This window comes from Mchenga conophoros, linkage group LG22 (genome assembly GCF_057382185.1).
Source record: "Mchenga conophoros isolate Kocher_MC1m ecotype Shallow Benthic linkage group LG22, M_conophoros_male_GT1.1, whole genome shotgun sequence".
NCBI classification, from domain to species: Eukaryota; Metazoa; Chordata; class Actinopteri; order Cichliformes; family Cichlidae; genus Mchenga; species Mchenga conophoros.
This window is the reverse complement of record NC_140546.1, coordinates 22,400,770-22,424,993: the sequence shown is the minus strand read 5'-3', so window position 1 is coordinate 22,424,993 and position 24,224 is coordinate 22,400,770. Positions and strand designations below refer to the sequence as shown.

General features: G+C 39.7%; 2 protein-coding genes across 5 annotated transcripts in view; one reads left to right on the top strand and one right to left on the bottom strand.

Annotated features, from left to right (window-relative positions):
* Window positions 1–588: 588 nt before the first annotated feature.
* vps50 (VPS50 EARP/GARPII complex subunit) overlaps window positions 589–24,224 on the bottom strand; it is a 121,575-nt gene continuing 97,939 nt past the window's right edge. For both annotated transcript variants that reach the window (XM_085263433.1, XM_085263434.1), the window contains 6 exons: window positions 17,247–17,395; window positions 12,958–13,054; window positions 12,157–12,315; window positions 8,869–8,990; window positions 2,172–2,361; window positions 589–2,063 (listed from right to left, as the gene is read on the bottom strand). In XM_085263433.1, the coding sequence (XP_085119559.1) occupies window positions 1,944–2,063; window positions 2,172–2,361; window positions 8,869–8,990; window positions 12,157–12,315; window positions 12,958–13,054; window positions 17,247–17,395 (837 nt within the window). In that variant the 3' untranslated portion in view covers window positions 589–1,943. The remainder of the gene's footprint in view (window positions 2,064–2,171; window positions 2,362–8,868; window positions 8,991–12,156; window positions 12,316–12,957; window positions 13,055–17,246; window positions 17,396–24,224) is intronic.
* LOC146549469 (uncharacterized) overlaps window positions 7,993–24,224 on the top strand; it is a 50,675-nt gene continuing 34,443 nt past the window's right edge. The window contains exons 1-3 of one of the 3 annotated variants that reach the window (XR_014890561.1): window positions 7,993–8,138; window positions 8,880–9,029; window positions 14,489–14,711. Coding sequence is in view for 1 of the 3 variants with exons in the window: in XM_085263436.1 (XP_085119562.1) it covers window positions 8,946–9,015 (70 nt within the window). In the remaining 2 variants the exon portion in view is untranslated. Of the gene's footprint in view, window positions 8,139–8,879; window positions 9,030–14,488; window positions 14,712–24,224 lie in introns of those variants that run through there. The other 2 variants (XR_014890560.1, XM_085263436.1) reach the window with 2 other exon arrangements.

The window sequence follows — 24,224 nt, the reverse complement described above, 5'->3', positions numbered from 1 at the left end:
TTATTAATCCCTCGGGTGGGTTCCTCTGGGAAATTCTCTGGGAAAAAATGATGAAGAGTTGCTAAGTGTTCACCTTGTTCACTTGGATGCTGCTTAAGGGCTTCTCTTCTGTATGGACACACACACGCACATCCACCCACAGCATTTAGCTCTGTTAAGAATTAAATGCCTGTACTTTCAGCCTCCAGGTTTCATTATTATTAGAACATTGATGTCTTTTATATCAAAACCCACCACGAACTGATGACAGGCAAAGCAAAAAGTTTGAACTCTAATACAATAGGAAGCAATGACTCATCATTGTTATGGGTAGATCTGCTCAGCCTAATCAGTAGTCTCCCCTGAAAAGGAAGGCTGTGGGCTTGTAACCACACAGGAAACCACATTAATTAGTCTGACAGCGTCCTGCTCCTGGCTGACTAAAACATCATTAGAATGGACAGCAGCACTGCTCAAAGGCAGCACTCATATATTCTGATTAAAGCAACAGTTAATCTACTAAAACTGCTGCGGTACAGAGATTGGAAAGGTTGGGAATTATGAGCATGACACCAAATAGGATGAAACGAGCAGGAAAAACACCACAACTGGCATCGACCTTTAGTGTGTTTATTGCGTTAGAATCATTGTGGTTCAACCTAAAATTCCAACACCGATTAATGATTTTTATTGATTTTTTTAAATTTATTATAGTGCACTTGACCCTTCACATAATATGACAGTTTTAAATATTTGTTTATGCTTCAGGTGATACGTCACAACATACTGAGAGGTGATATATTACAGTACACTTCCAGCAGTTATATCATATAAAAAAAAAACCCCAAATAAGACACGAAGCAAGAAATAAATACAGACATTGCTCAAACATTCACATTTACAGTATTCTTCTTGGAATAGTTGCACACAAAATATATACAAAGGTGAAGCAAAACCTTTGTTTGTTTGTTTTTCTCCAGAGGAAGTTACGGTTACAAACATCTCTGCAAGTCCGTTCAGGTTAAACTATCGGAGCCTATCAAATTTAGATAAAAATGAGCCAAATTCTACTGCTCGTCCAAAAAAAAAAAGAAAAAAAAAAAGGATATGACAGATGGCAGATAAATAAATGCAGCTGGTGCAGATATAATCCAATCAAACAAATGCTAACTACAGCAATTTATATTACTTTCAGAATCATCATTCATTTAGATTCATCTAATTCATGGACATAACTAACTAAACGACCAAGCAGAGAATCCAGTCTGACGCAGCAAATACCCCGAAGTGAAATCATCTACAGCGAGCGTATTGCCTGCAATAAGTTACAGTGAACGATTAAGGTCAACAATAACCCAGAACCACTGACTTCAGTTAACACATTCAGACAGTAAAGGCGTTTTAAAATGTTCTCGTGGGAAAGCGTAACAACATTAAGAGTCAGATTTAGCCACTCGCACATGTTCACTGGCTTTTTTTGCGGAGGGTGGAAAGCCACAAGCAGCCGAGTGCTAAACGGACACACCGCATTACACAGTGAGCAGCAGACAAACAAACTCGGGATCTTCAAAGAAACGTAAGCTGTTGCGGTTGCAGAAAAACGTCATGTTGTAAGAAAACATGAGGGCATGCATTCTGGTCCGTATATGCATAGAATGCCTGCAACATGCTTGGAAGTAAACAGAGGTTTAGTATTTATGTATATCGGCAAATCAAAAGGTGCGTTCAAGCAAGCAGGAGTTAATTATTTTTTACCATATGAAGACTAGATTAGCACATAATTAGCAATTAGCAGATAATGTACAGTATTAGAGCTAGTGCGCAATAGCTCTGCTACTTATTTCCAGCTTGCTAAATGCACCTTTTAGACTTGAAAATGAAGACATTCAACGCTGAGCTACACTCTTGGAGGGTTCGTCTCTGTGGGATGGATAGTATGTTTGGGCTTCTCTCTGTGCATTGGTCTATCTCTTGGGTCTGTCAATGTCATCGATGGCTGCCAGAAGTTTCTGGCGAGCCTTTTTGTTTATATGTGAGCCGAGACAAACGTTCACCAAGTTGGCTAGCTGCTTCATGGAGTACTCCTGCAAAGAAACACAACGAGTCGGTCAGAAAAATCAAACACACGGTCTCGCTGTTTTAACAGAAATGGAGTAACTTGCTATAACCACCAGCCTGTGTCACTGTCTCACCCTGTGATTCTTGATGAACTGCTCCATATCATTTTCAGTCAGGTAATAGGCCTTAATGTAGGTTTCAACAAACTCCTTATCAGGGATGGGGCGCAGGTCAGTCAGCTTCTCCAGCTTCATCAGGAACTGCTGAAAATCCAGCTGCATCAGGGCCCGGCCCTCATTGCTGCATTTCTTTACATTAGCGTAGCTACAGAGGAGGACAGAGGAGCAGACGGAGAAGGACATTAGCATTGCCCTGAGTGCTCAGGTAGAGGTAAGTAACGACTGAAACACAAGTAAATTCTGGAAGTCATTCCCAGTGGTCGCTCGCATGCATGTGACCTAAGGGTTCTGTTTAACATCACATATTTTCCACACTTAAATTCTCCAGCCAAATATCACCATGCTCAGACATTCTGCACTTCTTCAGACATCTCCAAGCACAGATCACCAAATGTCAGACAAAATCTGCCTTTCTTAAGTGCTCTGAGTGCATAATGAAGTCACAATGTACCTAGCAAAGTGAAAATGCCCAGTACTCTGTGTGTATATGTGTGTGTGTATATATATATATATATATATATATATATATATATATATTCATTCCATCAGGCTTGCAAGACAGATTTGTAATAAAAAAATATTTCTTTATACCCCTGGGTATATTTCATTTGGAAATTTGTGCTCCAGCTTTTTAAAAAAAAGTCAAATTCTTCGAGGGTATTAAAACTCAAAAAGTCAAAATAAACCCCAGCAGAAAAGTAAATGAAGCTTCTGTAGTTACATGGTAAAGTTTAACATTTTTAATCCGTTTATAAGAAAAGTGTAATATGTTTAATAAAGGGAATAAAACGAGAAAATTTACGGGATTGTAAAAAGTATATAAATTACATCCTTGTACAAATGCATGAGTCATTCAGTTTATATGATGGAAGTGTGATTTGTGGTCAGCAGGTTTTGTTGCTACAAGTCAAAACCTCTATGAAAACAACAGTTGCACGATGGAGTGTGTCACAATACTTCAACACTAAAGATTTTTATTTATATTAAGCGAGAAAATAAATTATAAAAAGACACAATGATAACACTGTAAATATCTTTGCAAACTTTTGCACAGTAATGGTTTCAGAGAAGCCATCTCTCTACTCCAGTGTTTAAAGTGTGCAGTCCAATTGCCAAAAAAGGGAAACGGAATACAAAATGACAAAATCATTACTACACAGTTACTGTAGTAGTTCTGTGTAGTACTGGACATGAGACATGTTTTGCAATTTTGCCTCTGTGCACCCCCATTTAGGAATTACAGCCTTTTTAAAAAAATAAAATAAAAAAATACATACAGTTCTTAATTTCCAGGAACTTGAAAGTTAGTTTTCAAGTTCTGCTGAGGCCTCTTCCCTCTATTCTATGACAAATTAGCCCAGGGTGTCAAACATAAGGCCCCGGGGGCCAGATTTGGCCTGGCAAAGAGTCCAAATCAGGACCCACTCTATGGTTTTGGGAAGGAGGTCATAATTTTTAGACTATATTTTCTTGCATTTTACAGCTTTTGCTACATTCATACTACATCAAAGTAATTAAGCAACAGAAAAACAATTGGATGACCAAAGTTTCTGTCTTTTTAATATCTACTTTAGAAATTTTAGGGAGGAAATTCAGTAAGAAAAGAAAATTGTTGTGAATTAAAAAACTTTCTCTTTTCTAATTAAAAGACAGTCTGGGCAATCAGCTATCAAAACCTTTTCTGTAATTTTACACATTTATGTCTTTGAATTTAACTCCAAAGAGTGATGCTTTTAAATTTACTATAGCAGCTTTTCTCTATCAAGTAGAAAACCTGAGACGTACAGTTAAAGTTGTGCTTTCCCCCCCCTTATATTAAGATATATCAGGTTTTAAATGTGTAGTTCAACTTCTTTACACTGATAGTAAGGGGAGTTTAAGTTATTACGCCCTAAGGCAACAGTTGTTGTGAATTGGCACCTTATAACTGAAACTAAATTGAACTGAATAACAACAAATTGGGCTGTATTTGAACACATCCCTGAAACTGAAACTGGACAGATAAGATGTGGAGATGTTTCCAAGTGTTTAATTATTTGGCAGCTGGTCACTCTCAACTCTCAATTTGAGATCCGAAGGCCTGGAAGACCACATGAGACAACTACAGCGGATGATCACAGAATTCTTTCCATGGTTAAGAAAAAATGCTTCAAAATATGTAGCAAAGTCAAAAAGGAAATCTCGATGTTTATCGCTGATAAACTCTACAATCAAGAGATGCCATCCTGAATGTAAACACAGAGGTGCTGGTACAAAGTCTTGGTGACACTAAAGAGCAGGAAGTCCAGATCATATTTTACCAGAAAACACGTACAAGAGCCTGAAAGGTTCTGGCAAAAAATCTTTTGGCAGATGAAAAAAAAATCAACTTGTACTAGAATGATGGGACGAGAAAAATATGAAGGAGGAAAGAAACAACTCAAGATCTGAAGCTTATCACATCATCTGTCAAACATGGTGGAGGCACGTTATGGCACAGGTGTGCGTGGCTGGGACCACGTCAATGCTAGCGCTGCACGATTATGGCTAAAATGACAATCCCGATTATTCTGATCAATGCTGACATCACAACCATTCATTATTTTCCTCCAAATGTAAAAAAATTGCAGTAAAATAAAATTAGTACTTATTCACATAAATTCGGTAAATCTCTCAGAAAAATACCAAATATTAACTCCAAATTAAACAAACAGGGTGTTGCTTTCACTTTTAAATGGTGCTTAATTCCTGTTAATTAACTGAGATGATATTCTCTTACCAAAGTGTCATATAGTAAGTCTGATCTTGTGACAATCCAAGTCACATCATCTTAAATTCAATGGTTTTATTTGGTGTGATTTTACTGCAGAATGTGCTGTTGTCTTATTAAAATACTTACTATACTACTTAATATTAGTAATAATTCTTATTTACTTATTTACGTAGGATTACTTCGATATTTTGCTTTATATTTGTGGATTTGGATGAATATATTTAGTGTATATATTTAATTCTGGAATCAAGTTTGACCGAAACCTGTTTAGAGTTCCAGCTGTTACACACGTGTGTTTTTACAGCATTTTCTTGTATGTGTATTTAAGGGTGTTTGCATTCGGGCTCTTTTTTATTTCCCTTCAGTATTACACTAAATCGGGTTGTTCCACACGGCCTGTGGTGTTGGTACATGTGTGTGGGCCAGAGTACACATGCATTTCATTGTGTGTGTCTGCTTGTGTACCATGTGTTTAGCAGCGAGCACTGTTGCGCACTGGCAGGTCGGACTGTGACATCTCCAGTACATTAACACTCCACACAACACATCTGCACTTTGCAAACTCTCCCCGTCTCACACTTCAGCTTTTCTCTCTCTCGTTTCCATTTTCTCCCCTCACCTTCCCCGTCTCTCTCTCTCTCATCATCATTGTCGTTCTCCCTCTCTTTTTCTTGTCAAAGCTGCCAGAGTTTTTGGTGGCGAGTGTTTGAGCTGTGGCTCAGAATGCTAACGGAGCGGTTTTTGCGAGTCTCTGAGGAGACAAGGACAAGCGCTGGACAGAGAAAATTAATAACAGACTAGGGCGGTCGGAGTACAAACAAATAAATATGACCGCTCTATCTCGTTGTGCCAGAGGGTTGGGAGATGTGTGTTTGGAGGGTGTACTGGGAGAACCAGGCAGGCGGTCAGCAACAGCAGCTTAAATTTGCCAAGCATTGCAGTCGTAATGGGCCATTTGCTCATTGGAAAGGGTTCAAAAGTTCTCTTACGCAACAAGAGGAAGAGCGCTCAGCAAACGTGTAGGGAAGTAAACATGTTCCCTTCTCTTTGTGTTTGAGGCCGAGGCATCCACCTATGCCTCGCAGTCGATGTTCTCCCTCTTATTTAAAACACTTGGAAAGAACAAAGCCACTTAGAGCAAGGACTTGTTTTCAGCCCGAACTGCGTTCCCTGGCTTCAACACGGTTCAGCGTAACCTGCTTTGAATTTGTAACCTGGGATAACTTTGACGTCAGTCGCAGTCCTTTCATATTTCCGATAAAATGTGTGGAACTTCACGATGATTGTCAGCTGCTTATTTCTCGCTTCGTCACCGTCCAGTCGGCGTGACTCGATGCTGCTGTGCACCCAATCTGTCCGATCAGAGGGATTTATCGCACCATCCATCTAAAAACATACTTCACACATATGCTCCGCGCATGAGCCTGAGAAAAGCGACAGTGGAGGTGCTGAGAAAAAACAAAAACAAAAAACCCAAAACCCTGACAATCTGTCACCTATCACAACCTATATCGCTCCCTTGCAAGGGCAAAAGTGGTAAAACGCATTACAAGAGATGTGTCAAGAGCATTCTGCGGTTTGTGTGAGTGGCCTGTGTCAGGTAATCCCCTGATGGGTATTTGGTGAGGCTGCAGAGATGCGACTGCCAACATGAATAGAGGAGGCGATGGCAGCGTCGTCGAGTGGTTTTTCTCAGGGAATATCTCAGAAGGAACCAGACACAGTTTTATGGACGGCAGGTCAATTTCTCTGCTCTTCCCGCTGCTTTCACAACACGCTTTGGGAAGAATTTTCGTTTTAAATTTATGACATGCAGATGTTTAAACTGGGGAGCAAACACAGAGAGAAATAAATAAAGAAAGAGTCATTCTTTTGAGAAGTGTGAGCCTCAAATCATTGAGGCAATAGCTCAGCTCATAACACAAATTGAGTGGCACTATTAATGACTGTAACCTGAGAGTAAAAAGATCCGTTTTAAGCAGAAAAGACAGTAAAAAGCACCGAGGTTAAAGGAAAACTGTTCCAGATTCAGCGTGGCATCTCAAAAGAAATTCCAACAAACCCAAAGATGTTTATACTTGGTTTGCATCCAGAAGGACAAGGTTGTAATAACAGTAAAAAAAGTCAGCAGAGATTGATGAACCTCAGTTTTAACCCTTTAATGCCAAGTGTATCACACACTACGTTGCCAAAGGCATTCACTCTTCTGGGTTCACACACATGAACTTGAATGACATCCCATCCTTTAATCCGTAGGACTTAATATAATGTCAGCCCACCATTTGTTAGCTATAACAGCTTAAACTCTGCTGAGAAGGTTTAGGAGTATTTATGGGAATTTTTCACTACTCTTCCAGAAGCGCATCGGTGAGGTCAGACACTGATGTTGGACGACATGGCTTGGCTCGCAGGCTCCAATCCAACTCATCTTAAAAGTGTTCCCTCAGGTTGAGGTGAGGACTCTGTGCAGGCCAGTCAAGTTCTTCTACACCAAACTGCCTCATCCATGTCTCTTTATGGATCTCGCTTTGTGCACTGGTGCGCAGTCGTGTTGGAGCAGGAAGGGGCCGTAAACAAACTGTTCCCACAAAGTTGGGAGCATAAAATTGTCCAAAATATCTTCTTGTGCTGAAGCATTAAGAGTTCCTTTCACTGGAACTAAGGGGCCGAGCCCAACTCCTGAAAAACAACCCCACACCATAATCCCCCCTCCACCAAACTTGACGCTTGGCACAATGCAATCAGACAAGTACTGTTCTCGTGGCAACCACCAAACCCAGACCCGTCCATTGGATTGTCAGACAGAGAAGCATAAGATATGTGTTTTATTGTCAACGGTTGCCTGTAGTGCACAAACTAATGAAAACTAATGAGAAAAATTGGGGCATGGATGGATGACGAATGCTTCAGTGTTTTTTTCTAAATGCAGTGGTTTAAAAGCAGAACTGTGTGGTACCTAGCCTGGTTACACAACTCATACAAATAGTTCAAAAGTCTAACACGAAGATTGAGCAATCTGAACATTTTGCTTTACACTTCTTTCCTCCTTGTAGTTCAGTAGCATACAGCATTTACTTCGACTGCTTTGCATTCACCTGTATATCTTAAAGAAGTCTTTCATACCCGGATTTTTCCTGGCTTTAGGAAAGGCATGATGCGGATCGTAGGAGGTGGGTGGATACACATCTAAGCACAACGGGTTCATTTAAAGTTCAGGTATTGATTCTGCCTGATCCTTATTTCACGGAAATTTGTGCTGCTTTGCTCATATTTCGAAATATTTGATGAACAAAGATGTATCTTACTTAAAACTGTTTTCATTAAAATGACTTTCCTTTAACCGAGGTTTTATTGTAGGTGTTTTATTCACTGATTTTAAGATGTATTTCTTAATTACAGTTTTTCCACAGTTTTAGTGGACTCAGTATCTGTTTGGTATGGTATGATATTTGTGCAGAGAGACAAAAAAAAGCCCAATTTCTCTCGGGCAGATGGCAGCCCGACTCAAACTGGGATGTGCACTTGTTTCAGTAGATTTGAGGAGATGGTTGCTGCCAGTGGCAAACAGCCTGTAGTGCTTTTTGCTGGAGGGAATAGCGAGTCTTCGTATGAATCTCTTGCTCATGTTAAAGTAGAGAAACTGAGTGACAGACTTCTCTAAACTGTCGCTGCCACTGTTATAGGTTATTTTTTCTGTGAGCAGCCCATAGCAGTATGATAATAGACAACAGCCTTTTCATAAAGCAGCAAATGACTCACAGACAGACACCAAGTGTGTGACGCACGGCTTTGAGTCGGTGCTCCATGCAGATGGTGGAGGGGGGAAACATTATGTACAAAAACAGCTTGTGTTTTTTATATTTAAGGTTTAACAATAACTCACTGCATACACTTTCTTACCCCTCAACAAGAGTCCTGTTGGCCAAACGGATGCAGTGTTCCCAGAGGACGTTGGACACAGGCAGGGGGATGCGCACATGTCTGGAAACTTCACCCAGCCGCTTGTTAAATTGCTCAAACTCCTGATGAGGCGGGGAGAAAGAAAAGGTGAACACATTCCCGTGAGTACAACACGATGCAGCAGAAAAACAAATCGCTGGTCTTTTACCAAAAAAAAAGTATATGTGGTCAGGAAAATATTTTATACAATTGGTCATATTTCGCTAAAAAGTACCATAACTTTCATATCAACATATAAACAACATGCGGCTCATTAAAAAAAGCATTTTAATTAACAGATTCCTATATTTCTATATTACTACAGCTACAATTAGGTCTAAACACAAAAATCTCAATATGGACACTACATTATTCAGCCAAACGCTTCCACCTAACCATCACAGATTAGCCAGAAAAAGAAAATAACGTGGATTATGCAGAATTTTAGGTCTCTACTGTTTCTACAATAAACACAAACAAAACTGAAGAGATGAAAGTTTTAGACATTTTTCTTGCATTCTTGTTCTTCTATTGTGCATCTACTTGTGCATTTCAAAAATCCATCATACATTTTGAATATAAAATAAACAGAAGCTTGCCCTTTCTAAAAAAGATGACTTGGATTTGGTATCACACTGAAGTTAGATGAAAGTATGTTTCTTTTTCATATTTAAGCTTTAACGTGTGTGAAACTATTCACCTGATTTAGACTGTTAAAGGATATGATGCAGCTTGTTTTTTAATAAGCTAAACATTTGTCCCCTACCTGCAAACTTTGGTTTCTAGAAACCTCCAAATCTGCTGTCAGAGATCAGACTTACAAATAATTACGGGACTTCCAAGTATCTGTCCTTCTATGTTAACTTGATCTGCATGCACTCCAGAGAGCATAATACCAAAAACTTTGAAGGGCCTCGCTCAACTAGTTTTCCAGATAGTAGATTTCTGAAATGGCCCCTCAACACAATGACACGAGAAAAAAAAGCGTCACTATCTTTATCCCTTAAAATGACCTGATGAACTGAGATGTAATGACCTTGTTGGATTCTAACTGGAAGACGTAAACAAAACAAAAAGTTGTCATGAACAACACTTTAAGGATTTCCTTTGATTCTCTCTTACACGCTGCCTCAAGAAACAGCATTTGGGTTTTCCTTTAAACCATTTAGCTTAAATTATACATCCAAAATAGTGATTATAAGTAAATCAGATCAATCTCGGCTAAATTATTGTTTTTTTCCACCAGTGTAAGCAGCCGGCAGGATGTGTGGGTTACTTTCCTGAAACTCTAACAGAGCTAAGTAATAATTCTGCCGTCTGCACTGATGGAAGCAAAGCATGCTGACGTACAGTAGTGAAGAGCGCGGGGGCTGCATGTATGAAGCTGTTGAGCCACAAATCATGCGCAAAAACAAATCATTTGGGCGCCGGTGAATACTGTACTCCGGTCTGACAGCATCCCAAGGTGAATACAAGCTACATCTAAAATCTAAATCTAAATCTAAAATGTTATTCTGATTCATTTTCTGTTACTGCCTTCCAAAAACAAACTGCAGTACCTAGGTAAGTATGTAAATATGACACATGCAGATTAAGATTGTAAATAAATTCATAAAATATGCACGTATTAAATTACATTTTTAAATTGCATCATTATAGAAAAAAAAATTAACGTGAACCTTAATGCATGTTCCCATTCATTTTACACCCTGAAATGAAATGTTACTCATTCACAGCCTCACAATAGACTCTGACTCAAGCATTTTGTCAATGAAGTCATTCTGAGGCTTCGGCATGTCTTTGCCACTTTATATGCAAATGAGCGCCATTGTTGAATGCTGGGGATCAACCTGAATTCATGAATAAAATATTGCTGTGTGCGCGCTACAACAAAACTCAGCACCACTTATTTCAATCACGTAACACACCCCGCATGCATTATGACCGTCTTGACACGATGACGGGGGAGGCTATTAGCACCTGATGGAAAACTACACGCGTATACGATGTCTGTCCACGTCTGTCCGAGTCACTAAGCAGTTCAGCCATCAGCCATCTGTTATGTATGATTTTGCCTCTGCTTGATGCTGCTCTGTTTATGGCTCCGCACCGCAGCGAGCCCCTCGCACCTTTCTTTCTCTTAGTGTCAGAAGCAGGAAAAATGTGTCCTTTACCCCGCCATGCAAGTTTATAAAAGAATAAGTAGCCAGCATGAATAAAGACACACATTTAGAAGAAACTTTCTCATTCTAAAAATACTTCTGGGAGCAGTGAGCTCAGATGTCTTTAACAAAGCAGAAAACTTCAGGAGAGATCTGCATTTGGCTCTTAACAGCTCACCCATATAATAAATTATTCACCCCCATCCCAAATAATTGATATTAAAGGTCCCTGAATGAACTTTGAGTCAAGGAGGAGAACAATGACCTTCACAGTTTCAGACTTTAAAAGAATAAGAGCTAATGCTTAGTGTACTGATGGCAGAAGGATAACACTTTTTTTTTTTTATGAGTGCAACAAAGACACAATGTGTGGAGGGGGAGGGATGCCTGCTAGATAAAAGTAAATCTAATACAGCTGCTTTGTGTTCTATTTTTGTGTAGCGTGGATATTGCGTGACACTGAGAGGACACGGTATCTGTTTGGGAAAAGTAATAAGCACTGAGATCTTTGTGGACTTTTCTTTGCTATAAAATGCACAAAAAAGGAATAAAGGGTTTTAAAAAGGGCACCAAGTAGTCTCAGAATCATTTATATTCACCTTGCTAAGTCAAGGGTCTTAAAGATATGAATGATGCAGAAACCCTAATGAGGTATTTGCATGAGATCTTTATGAAATGTGAGTAAAAGCTGCTTCAACATTTAAGCGTTAATATGTGCATAACCCTTAATTGGATTTAGACTGTTTTAAAGAATATGATGCAGGTTGTTTATGAGAGGCTCTAAACAAAATCTCAGTCCCCTACCTGCAACACTGTGGTTTCTACAGGAGCTTCAAATCTGCTGTCCAAATATTTTAGGGACTTCAAGCATCCATCAGTCTATGTTAATGTGAGCTACACTCATAAAGCCATCATACCAAAAGCTTTAAAGGACCTAGCTCAAGTAGTTTTCCAAACAGTGGAATTTTGAAGTGATGGTCAGGTGGGAAGTTTTTGTATGCTTAATAACTTTAGCTGGTTTTTGTCGGTAGTGGGTCAAAAATAGGCTACAGTAACATCAGCATTCGCTTTTCTTATTCGTCGTTACCTTTAACAAGACATCCACATATACATTGTGCTGGGACATTATCTCCCTAATGTCCCATTTAACTCCGGCCATCATGAGCAACATTTGTTCATAGTCGATGGCCTTGGCCGCCACGATCCAGTAAATTGGTTTCCGCAGTTCGCTGGCTGTAGACACCGTCTGAGTGCAGGAAGGAAGGATACATATATGAGAGTTAGTGGATCATTATAGTCAACATATGGATAAGGTATTTTTCAACTGCCTGCTATTCTGCAGGAAGAACAATGTTAAAGTTTCCAATGAGCGAAATCAGGACATGACATTCACTTGATGTTTTGGGTCAAACAGACCCGTCTCTTCATCTGAATTTCAAATGTCAAAGAGACAAAAAAAAGAAAAAGAAGCAAAGTTATCCATGTGGGTTTGAGTTGTTTTCATTTGTTTTTAAAGAAAACAAAAGGGCACAATTACAATTAAGCAAGTGGAGTGCAGGTGGGAGGGGGAGCACATCCACAACAGTCACACAGCATATTTCACATTGTGCCTTAAATATTAACAGTGAAATCCAAAAGGAAAACACATCCTATAAACCACATATTTAAGTGCATGTGTGGAGAAAATCAATTACAAATAACAAAAAATAACATAATCTCAGCCTTACAAGAGGTTAAAATAAAATAAAAGACAAACGGTTTTCTACAGCTGGAGACGATGTCTGAAATAACCTGACAGCTGTAGCTGACAGTGATGACATGATCAGTTACTGTAATAATTGAGGCCTGTGCCCTCAGAGGAGGCATAACTGTATAAACCAAACAATACCTGGGAATAAAACTGCTGCAGGAAGGGCTTCTTGGCTGCAGGCATCATCGCGTCCAAGTGGGACTGCAAGGACTCAAACTGCTCTGCCAGAAACACACTGACACAACCAAAGAGAAACAGCCTTTAAATTCTGCCCATATGCTCTGAATCATTCTGCTTGTGACACATAAGAAAAGGCAATTACGATGTGTTGTTTTGGTGTTATTAAAGAGTGACAGATCTATTTACAAAAGCTCGTATTACTATTACAAAGTGGAGTAACTGACCATTAGAGAGAACATCACCTTAAATCTCTGTTACTCTTGAACAACAGTAAAACATCTCAAATGGAATAAGAAGGTTTTTTTTTACTTTTTTGTCTCCCTTGATTCTTCTGATCCATTAATTGGATCAAGATTTTAGTCATATGTGCTTAAACCTGAGTTTCCAGCATTTCCTGCTGTTCAATCTCATTTCTTCCCTTGTTGGTCACGTTTTGATGAAATAAACATCAAATTCATCCATCCATTCGCTTCCGCTTATCCTTTTCAGGGTCGCGGGGGGCGCTGGAGCCTATCCCAGCTGTCATAGGGCGAGAGGCAGGGTATGACAGCTGGGATAGGCTAAACATCAAATTTGATTATTATAATGTAAATTATGGAGTCAGCTGTAATTTTGCTGTAAAAACTTGTCTGACTTCCAAACCTTTAAGTCTCACCTCCCAAAGCAAAGTATTTTCACGTCCGACAAATCAAGCAGCACTTCTATTTGTTTTTTGGGTTTTTTGACAAGGATTGGATTTCAATTATCCTTGAAAAAACACTCAGACCAAAAGAGGTAGCAGAGAGAGAAATACAGGACAGAAAGAAGAAGAAGAAAAAAACAATCAATGCGTTCAGAACTAATACCCCCCCCCCCCCCCCCCCCCCTTCCACTCTGTATCCAGCACTGACTAAATAAAGACCTCTTGACTCAGGCTGATCGATGGCTCTGAAGTGTTACAGTGCATGAAATAAAAAGTGAGTGAACATGTTTACGTGGGCTGAAGTTCAGAGTTGAGTCCTGACTTTAACAAGGATCATTAATTAAAGAGCAACAGGTCTCCGCAGAGCTCTTAAATACAGCAGGAAAAAAGAGAGAATAAAACAGGAGAAATCGACTTAATCAGACTAAGACACCAGTCCCAGGTGGGACCTCCACATTCTTTTGCTGCCTCTTGAACCTCCGTTTGGGTGTGAATGCACACACCAATGAAGTGAAAAAAAAAAAGCTGTCCTTAAACCTGCAGACGCCCCTCACTGCAAGCTAAAGGTAACCTGTCGTTAGCTGATAAATTGGGGTTTTGGAGAAAGATCAGAGAACTAAAAGTCTGAGGCCACAGAAGTGACAGTCACTAAATTTACATTCCATTCCGCTACATCCCAAAGGTGCTCTATTGGATTGAGATCAGGTGGCCATTTGAGTACAGTAAACTCCTTCTCGTTTAACATTTGTGTGTTCAGAGATGCTATTCTTCTTCTCATTATTTCATTTACCGTTGCCTTCCTATCAGGTTGAAGCAGTCTGGCCATCCTCCTCTGACCTATGACATCAACAAGGCATTTTCACCCAGAGAACTGCCGCTCACTGGATATTTTTCTTCCAGACTGTCTCTGTAAACCCCAGAGATGATGGTGTGGGAAAATCCCAGCAGATCAGCAGTTTGTGAAATACTCAGAGCAGCCAGTCCGTCACATACTAAGTCACTTGCATGGTATGATGCATTGTGTAATCAGCAGATTCGATATTTGTATTAAAAAGCTGTTAAATAGGTGTACCTTAAAAGGGGCCAGTGAGTGCATCTGTGTCATTATTCTTCTAATAGACTCTTGCGGCTATAAATTGAATTTTCTTTTAGATAGGGCGCTTAGGAAAAAAAGATAAATTGCATTCAATTTGCATATTATTAACATCCAAACCCAAACAGAAACCTTTATTTTAAAGCATAATTTAATGTTAATAAATTCACACTAGTTTGGACACTATAAAAACAGAATGCATTGATTTGCAAATCCCATAAACCCACATTTTATCAACAACAAAACACAGAAAATATATCAAATGCTTAAAGTGACAAAATGCACCATTTAAAAAAAAAAATTAGCTTGTCTTGAATTCGATGCGAGCAGCACTTCTCAAAAAAAGCTGGGATAGAGGCCACGTTTACCACCGTGTAGCATCCCTTCTTTTAAAAATAGTCGTCATCAAAAACATCTGGAATCTGATGAGAGCAGCTGCTGGACTTTTAGGAGAGGAATGTTGTTCCAGTCTTGTTTGGTAAGATTCAAAATACTCAAAACTCCTGGGTCTATACCGTATTTTTTGACATATGACGCTCCAAATGTTTTCAGTTTGTGAACGGTCTGGACTGCAGGCAGGCCACCTCACTCCCCACTCTTCTACTATGAATTCCTGCTGTTAGAATAACTGCAGTATGCAGCTATTACTGAAATACACATGATTTCCGAGCTCATCTGGACGGGAGCATATGTTGTTTTAAAGCTTGTATGTATATCTTTCAGCACTGATGGTGCATTTCCAGATGTGCAAGATGCCGATTCCATACGTGCAGATACACCCCAATACTATCAGACGCCCAGGCTTAAAGTGAGCACTGATAAGAAGCCAGATGGTCCCTCCTCTCTTTAGTCCTTACGATGTACCATCCATGTTTTCCTAAAAGAATTTCAAGTTTCAACTCATCTGAGCCCAGAACAGTTTTCCACTTTGCCTCAGTCTATTTTAAATCATCTTAGCCCAAAGAAAACAGGATTTCTCCAAATGCTCTGAATCTTTTATTGATATTATCTACTGCTGATCTTTAAGTCTTCATAATTTTACATCAAGGAAAGTGAATCTAAAACTGTTCTACAAGGCTTTTTTGCAATATTGGTGAACCTCTGCCAATTTTTATTCTTGGCATCTCAGAGACGTTCCCTATATACCATCATGTTACGGACCTGTTGCCAAATAAGCTGCAAAATGTTCCTCCAACTCTTTCTTTTTAGTACCACGCTGTTAAGAAGTGTAGCTGCTTTGTGGGTTGGTGAGATTTGCAAATCACTGCATTCTGTTTTTACTTACGTTTTAAACACCGGCCCAACTTTTTTTGGATGGGTGCGTAAAAGTACCAGAGAGAAGATATTTTTTTGCGTCCGTTTGTTTTCATAGAGCAATGAAGATCGCATTAAGGTGAGCAGGAACAGCTTGTGTTTACCTCAGCAACATAATCATGTGCTGTGGAGGGAATAAGAAGAAGAAAGCACACACTGCACTTCAGAGTCACGCTTGTATAGATGCAACACCTGACCAGCAGCATAGAGAATGAACAACCGATGGTCAGTTTGCTGAGCTTTTGTCTTTGATTCTTCTCACACATGATTGCTGTGTCCACTTTCTTTTCTCTCCCAGAGATTTTGTTTGAAATGGGACAGGCTGAGGATGCTAAAAACACACACAAACTGTGAGCTGTCTTTTCTAAAAACACTATTTTTAGATCAAAAGCATAAAAAATAAAACCCGACCACCAACGCCCTCAACAATTTCTCGCAGTTTTGCACAGAATAAGTCTGCTTTGGTCCTTTAAACTTTACCTACACTAAACACTTTAGCCGTTTTGCTTTCATTCTTCTTCGGAGCTTGTTGCCTGCCTCCAAAACACGAAACCCTTTTTGTGAGCGAGTGTAAGCCTACTCAGCGTTCTGGCAACAGCGCTGTCAGAGCCTTTGGTTTACAAGACTTTCATTATGAAGCTGTTGTTGTACAGCGCAGACCTCTGAGGGCCCAAGTGCTGTCAGCATTGATGATAAGCTTGACCTAATTATGCACGGGGGCACCAGTGTGTAGTGTGAATGTAACAGAGTAAGACAGAGAGGGAGGGAAAAAACAGAGTAGAGGAGTACAAAAATAAACTGGTTACTGAGTGACTGATTGAGAGAGTTTAAAACATATCAAATTAGAGAAAGGAAATGATTTTGGGGGCGCTAAAATGTGTTGCTGTGTGTGCAGGAACACAACGCAGGCAGGGCTAATCTTTGCCAGCCAGTGTGTGGAAAACTGTGTAATGACATTATTGCCATCCTGACACGAGGCAGTGAGCGAGAAGCGGCCTCTATAACTTGATCAAACAGAGTGCTTTGATGTACATAACTGTCACGTTACATCGCGCTGCCAGGACACACAAGCGATGGCATAAAGCACGCACTAATGTCAATGTAATGTAAGGAATACTTTAATGTAGTGTGAAAATGCTTCCAGTGGTGTGTGCTTACAGAGACTCTGTGGCCACCACCCTTTGTGCCAGCCCGTAGAGAGTCCCGCTGTTAGTGAGGACCACCAGCTGGCTGAGATGGGGGCTGGGCACCTTCTCCTTCCTGTCCTCTGCTGGGCCATGCACCCCTGCGTTCTCCCCGACAGCCTCCTGAAAGAAACACAGGTGGACTTTAGAAAACTAACACGAAGGAAACATTGTAATATCACTTGAAGCAGAGGGAAGCGCAATCATTTCCCTGCTAATCTCTCTCTCAGTGTATGTCGTCCTGCGATCACTTTAACATTTAATCTAACATAAGAGCAGTTCAGATGCATCGTCTAAAGTGCAATCAACTTTGAGGGACCCGGTCACAGCCGAAGCCCACACACAGTAAAGTTCTGCTGACCAAACACTCCTGAAGCGGCAGCATTAATCGTTCTGATACATTCTAACACTCCATTTATCACTCGTTTTATCCTTTCAATCGAAAAACTACTGAAAGAGAAATAGAAAGGTTTCAACCCGGCTCTCTTCCAATCAACCACAATAATCAGCATCTGCATAAAAAACAATAAAGTAATGTCTTGGTGGCGTAATGTATTATGTTGGCACACAGAGCTTTGTACTCTGTGACTGCAAAGCCCCCTGAAACAGCTTCTGGCAGATCAATAGCAATCACGCAGGTAATGAACAAATGGGAGCCATTAATGCTGCACCGTATCGTCCACTTACGCACTACCGGCCAGTGCAGTCTGGGTCTAATATCGTGTACGAGCACTCCTATTCCAGAAGAGCGGTGGAAAGCTTTTATAACCGAGGTCCTGCCAAGTACCCAGAGTAGAGACAAACTGTTGTAGCATGAAGATTGAGTAAAAGTAAAGCAAATGGTTACATCACTCCTACGTGGTCCAAAAAAAGATGGCAAGAATTCGTGAAATGTCAAATCCTGCCTGATAAAAGACCTTCATGCCACTACTTTATTATCACTGATAACAGATGAAAAACATTCAGTAACAGCAGACAAATAACCATTTCTGAAATGAAAGTGTTTTACACAGAGTGACGTGCTCCGTATTAAAATGCCAGCAGCGGCTAAAACGGGCTATAACAGCTCGGCGTACGCACTGCTGCAAAAATGCACAGAATGCAGCTCTGTGGACAATTTATGACTCAGACAAGCAGGAGCTATGCTGTCTCCCTCAAAGTGATAACTTCAACCTTTACACAACCTCCAACTTATCTCTCCGCATTCAATCAAACGCGCAGTGTTGCCAAAATCATCATCGGTCTGAAATTGACTCGTGGAGATTAACAGTTGATCTATATTATTTTACAGCAGTGGGGATCTAATGGTTTCCCTGCGGAGACTGCAACTCATCGCGGGAGCGGCTCGAAATAAACATGATTGAATTTAATTGAATACTTCTCAGCGCAGATGGTGAAATTAAATAAGCCTTCAGTAACTAGGTAAGGCTAAAGTTACTCATTACGTCTTTGTTAGAGATTAAAAGATCGCATAAAGTTTTCCCTGAATTATTAAACCTGAGCTGAAATTAGACTGCAAACGAAAAAAAATATGACTATTAACATTTTTGTTGTATAATTCACAAACGGCACATTTCCTTTTTCTTCTGTAAGCAACCAAAACACTTAAAAAACAGAAGAAATAATGCACACTTTCTTTACTTTGTCAAAAGGCTGCAGAGCGTTCACCAAAACAGCCACACTTTGGCCTAATACAGCTGTGAATGCAGTTATTCTAAACTCGGGGAATCGGAAGAACAATTTGAGCCCCAAGTTAAAGATGCAGTCCTCGTTTACTGAGTCATTTAATCACACATTTAATTTAGTTCCTTGAAGGGTTGATACGCATTAATTACTCTTTTTTTAAATTATGGCTGTCCAAGGCTTTTTACAATGCACAGAAATGCTTAACAAATTTATAAGTTTCTTTTATATTTACTGGGAAAATAAACTGAATTCCCATTTTAACACACAAATTTGAGCCGGCACACTGGACTTGTCTGAGAAGTCACAAAGTAGTCAAGCATAAAATTCAACCACTGAAAGTAATTTTTAAATAACTTGAGGTTTAGTTGTTTGTCTGCTTTCATCATTTTGATTAAAGACCACCATAAAACACAAAAAAAGGACATTGATAAACACCAGTACTACTAATTGAGGCTAAACCTTACACTGGGAGGGGTCTAATAAATGTTTTAAGCACTATATGCTGAGAAAACTCAGTTTCACATGCTTAGTCATGAGTTACAATTTTTTGATCTACTAAATCTGCTTTAAAAAGATACAAAGGCATCTCGAACACTGCAAAGGGTTCAAGTCGCCACAATGAGCACAGCTGTCAGCATTTTAAACACGTCCCTGCACATAAACATGACAAACGTGTAATGGTTATGGAGTTAATCCAGAAAGGCCATTACTGCCCTCTTCAAACTACAGCAAATGACGTTAACATTTGGAACGGGATCATAGCAAAATAAATAAATAAATGTTTCGCTGCAGTGGCCAGCAGCCATTTGTACGTGTGACGTTGCCAGATCCTACAGGAACTTGCACACAAACATGCAAACGCAATAAATATTCCCAGAAAATCAAATGAAAACTATTTGTGCGGTTGTTCTTGTCATTTTCTTTTGTAACAGCAGATCTTATCATATCAGCAGCTGGTTGGACACTATGGTCAAAACGCGCCTCTTTACAAATGCAGCTGCTTTCTCTTTGTGGAGTGTTGGAGCTTTAGAATTCAACCTCTTTCACTTGTTTCTTCTTTTATATCTGCGTCTGCAGTGTTGGGAAAGCTGTGCTTGCGGTGGGGGGGATGGTGCCTAAAAGGATCTTCGGTACAAAGAAGTAGGGTAAAAACACCTCTTTATATGTAAGATAGCCTAACAGAGAGAAGTGAGCAGCATGAGGACTTTTGCCAGTCAGCAAAAAACAAATCCACAGGTTTACCATGAATAAGAACATTACAGTGCTACATTACAGTTGTATACAAGAACTGTACACTGTCCTTTGAATGAATAAAATAAATCTCAAGCTGCATTAGTTTGACATTAAAGCAAAGTTTGGTTTGGTCTATTTTTAATGACGCTACATGACGCTTGACCTTTCGTTTGTTGTGCCTTTTCAGCATAAAAACAGGCTTCTGAAAGACATTTGGGAGAGAAGTTGTGTTTCCTTTCCAAATTCATGCGAGTCTGCAGGGATCCTCCAGGTAAAAGCAAAAAGCTGGGCTGAAAAGAAAAATGTGGTGGGCGGGAAAGGACAAACACAACATCGATGACATTTAGGAATTTATGCGTGTGGTTTTCAGAATCTACAGCACAAATATAATCAGAGACGTGGAACAAACTTGGGGAAATCTCACTAGGGTTTAGGGTAAAATGTGCAAAAAAAAAAAAAAAGTCTTGCCTGACCCCCTAATGTTTACTGGTTTCTAAGCGAAATGCTTACGCTATTATTATTACATGTTTACTAGGGGTGCAACGATATTCGTATCGATATTGAACCGTTTGATACAGTGCTTTCGGTTCGGTACGCATATGTATCGAACAATACAAAATTTGTAATTTATTTTATCAACTTTCCTTCTGACGATGCTGTCTGTGTTGAGCGCTCAGTGAATCTGCGTTCGACTGCTCCGCCTAGGGTCGACAGTGCAGCCTAGGCGGAGTAGTCGAACGCAGATTCACTGAGCGCTCAACACAGACAGCATAGTCAGAAGGAAGAGCGCAGGGCAAGCTAGCGAGACAGAAGTTAAGCTCTCCTTGCAACATGGACCTCCCCCACCCTCATTCAGATCTGGCGTTTGGAATTATTTTGGTTTTCATGTGACGTATGACCCTGAAGGTAAGCGAGTCATGGACTAAAGTAAAACAGTATGTTGGATGTGCCATGCAATGCTCAATTACATGGGTGGGAACTAGTGTGTTAGCGCAGTTAGCTCGTTAACGTGTTGGCCGTCTAGCCCCATGCACGGGGCGATCGGCGGTAGCTCGTTAACGGAGATTTGCCGTGTTGTGGCGTTAAGGTCATTTCAACGAGATTAACCTGAAAGCACTAGTGGGAACACGACGAATATGACTGCACATTTACGCTGACATCATCCTAGTGCAAAGACAAGTGGAAGCAGAAAAAAAAAAGCAAGCATGCTACTAACTTTAGCCGAGTCATTTAGACAGCTGTTAGCACGTGATTCTCCTTATGCTGCTGAGAATATAGCCCAGAAGAAGCGGATAGTATAGCTTTTATTTTGGAAAGAGACATTTCTCTGTAATAAACTCTCTTTTCCAAAGATGAGTGATTCCTCGATCAGATACAGGGCTCGCAATATCGCTAGCCCGACGTCCCGGGGCTAGCGATTTTTTCAGTCGGGGTACCAAAATCTATCTCTGCCCTGCCCGTCGGGCTATTGTAGGAAGGAAAAATATATGTCAATGCTTTTGCATTCTTTCGGAAATGTAGCTGGGTAATTATGTCATTGGCATCGGTGAGCCACTGTCAATATGTGACATATTGAAATCGCGTTTGAATTTGCGCTTGTTTTTTGCTTTCACTTTGCAATCACGCGAACTGTGTATAGAGAGCGACAGTACTGATCTGTGAGTGATGATAATTTGCGCACCAATTCCTCTGACATCGTCTTATTAATCGTTAGCTTACTATGCAAACATGACAAGTGAAATCTCCCGCAGCTTAAACATGTGAGAGGTTGATCGCGCAGAGAATCGCTGAGCTTATGTGAGTACGTGTGTAAAAGCAGCAGGATTTATATTTCAGTTCTGCTGAGCCAAATAAGACAGGTCAGGGTGAAGAAGTGACAGCCAAAGAAAAGCTTACCACAAAACGGAGAAGTTATGACAAATCAGACTATAAGGCAAAAAGAAAGTGCAGCTTTATGGTTTCATGGACAAAAGAATTTCTGTGGCTGCAATATGACGAGCTAAATAACCAGGGCTGCATATAAGTGGTCCGCAGGTGCGTATTCGCTGTCAAAATAAAAAACACGCACAAGGGTTAGGGTTAAATTTAAAAACTGTACTTTTGAGTTAAAATATATATTTATAATTTTAATAAATGACAAATTAAAAAGGCATGAACATTTTTTTGTATCGAAAAAAATATCGAACCGTGACACCAAAGTATCGAACCGAACCGAACCGTGAATTTTGTGTATCGTTGCACCCCTAATGTTTACAATAGCAGCAGCATTTGATTGTGTGTAAGAGCAAGAAACATGATATCCCAGTGTTATTGCCCTTTGGTAGCCTTGAATATTTCAATCCATTGTTAGGGATAAACATGCAAATTATGTCTGATGCTTAGGAAATCATTTAGCGTGACAATGTAATGGATACAAACAGATGCATATAATCAAAAGGCATCTGCCATGTTTCCAGACAACAGGAAGCTCCTTGTCGTACTGAACCGCTCTGTCACAGAGCTACGACTCAGACACAGTAATACGTGAGGATGTTAGCAGCTGCTGCATTTATCAGAAAACAGATAAAAATACAACTTAAAGATATGAAGACATCAACCCTTCAGTCATCATTACGGACCTACTGTAATCAGCTGTTGTGTAACTTGCATTTTATTTGATACGCTCGGAGATAAAAACCACAAAAACAATGATCCCTTCACTTTTATGATGGCACTCAAAATGACAGACAGACAGATAAAAGCAAAGTAACACCATGTGCCTGCTGCATTGCCAAGTATGAGAGAAAGAATGCCATATTGGACAAATTAAGAGTCAGTGATAGATTTTTCAACGTCATACGAGGGGCTGAAGGATGGAGGGCGCTTAGCTGGATCTTTCCATATAGCGTGACTTATAGTGAAGAGGTCATACTTCATTTGATTCATATCCTGCAGCTGCTGAAGGCATTTAGGAGGAGTTTAGATAGTTCTCTGATGTCCCACTGAGACAAATAGTGAAACTGCATTTTCATAATGAAGTTCAGAGTGTAGATGATGTAGACCAGGAGTACTCTGCTCTGCCTGGGGGCCACTTTTGCAAAATGACGCCAGGCCAGGAGCCCGTTAAAAACAATATTTACCCAAAATCAATAAGTAGTACAAATTCCATTACTCACCTCAACCTATTAACTACATTAACTTGGGACAAGGAAACAACTATGCACATGTGGCTGATAAATATTATATTTTTCTGCATTTAGCAGCTAATTATGCATCTAAATTACTAACGCTTTGAAAGTGTTCTAACAAAAATTATATCTGGATACCCTTCAATCAATTCTTTTTAGAGATTTAATAAATAAGCCAACATGGGATGGTGGGCCTGATTTGGCTGGTGGATCATTGGTTGATTATCATCAATATAGAAATAAGTTTTGATTATTTTCACCATTTACTATAATGGTGAATGGCATTTTCTGGCATACTAATCATAAAGACCAGTATTTGCAATGGAAATATTACTTTAATTAAAAATCAGCAACTACGACAACCTAAAAAATGTGTCATTGGGGAAAAAATAAGAAAACCAAATAAGTAGTCTATCTAGTTAGTAAACAGTCTAAATAAACACAATGACTTTACTGGACTTTGGGTTTTAATAGCATTTTAATGTTTAAAATGCTAAAAAAAATTGATAAATTATGCAATTTTGGAAAAAAGGTTACATTTTTATCTCAGTCTTACTATAATACAGCAAGACCTAGTGGCACACAGGTGCATCCAAGGCCCTTAAAAGTTCTTATCTACATCACATATTATGATACATATACATAAGAAGGGATCATTTTAGCCCAGTGGCAGGTATGAAAAAAATTAATTAAGAAAAACACCTTATAAAAGCTTCCCATCATTTCCATTTCATGTGTAATGCTTTATTTATATCCACTATTATAAATACACTATGATGTTGCCTGGCAACCACCTAAGGATGCACTAGAACAACATTTATAAAGTAAAATTTGAGCATGTACTCCTGTAACTACTGCATCCAAAT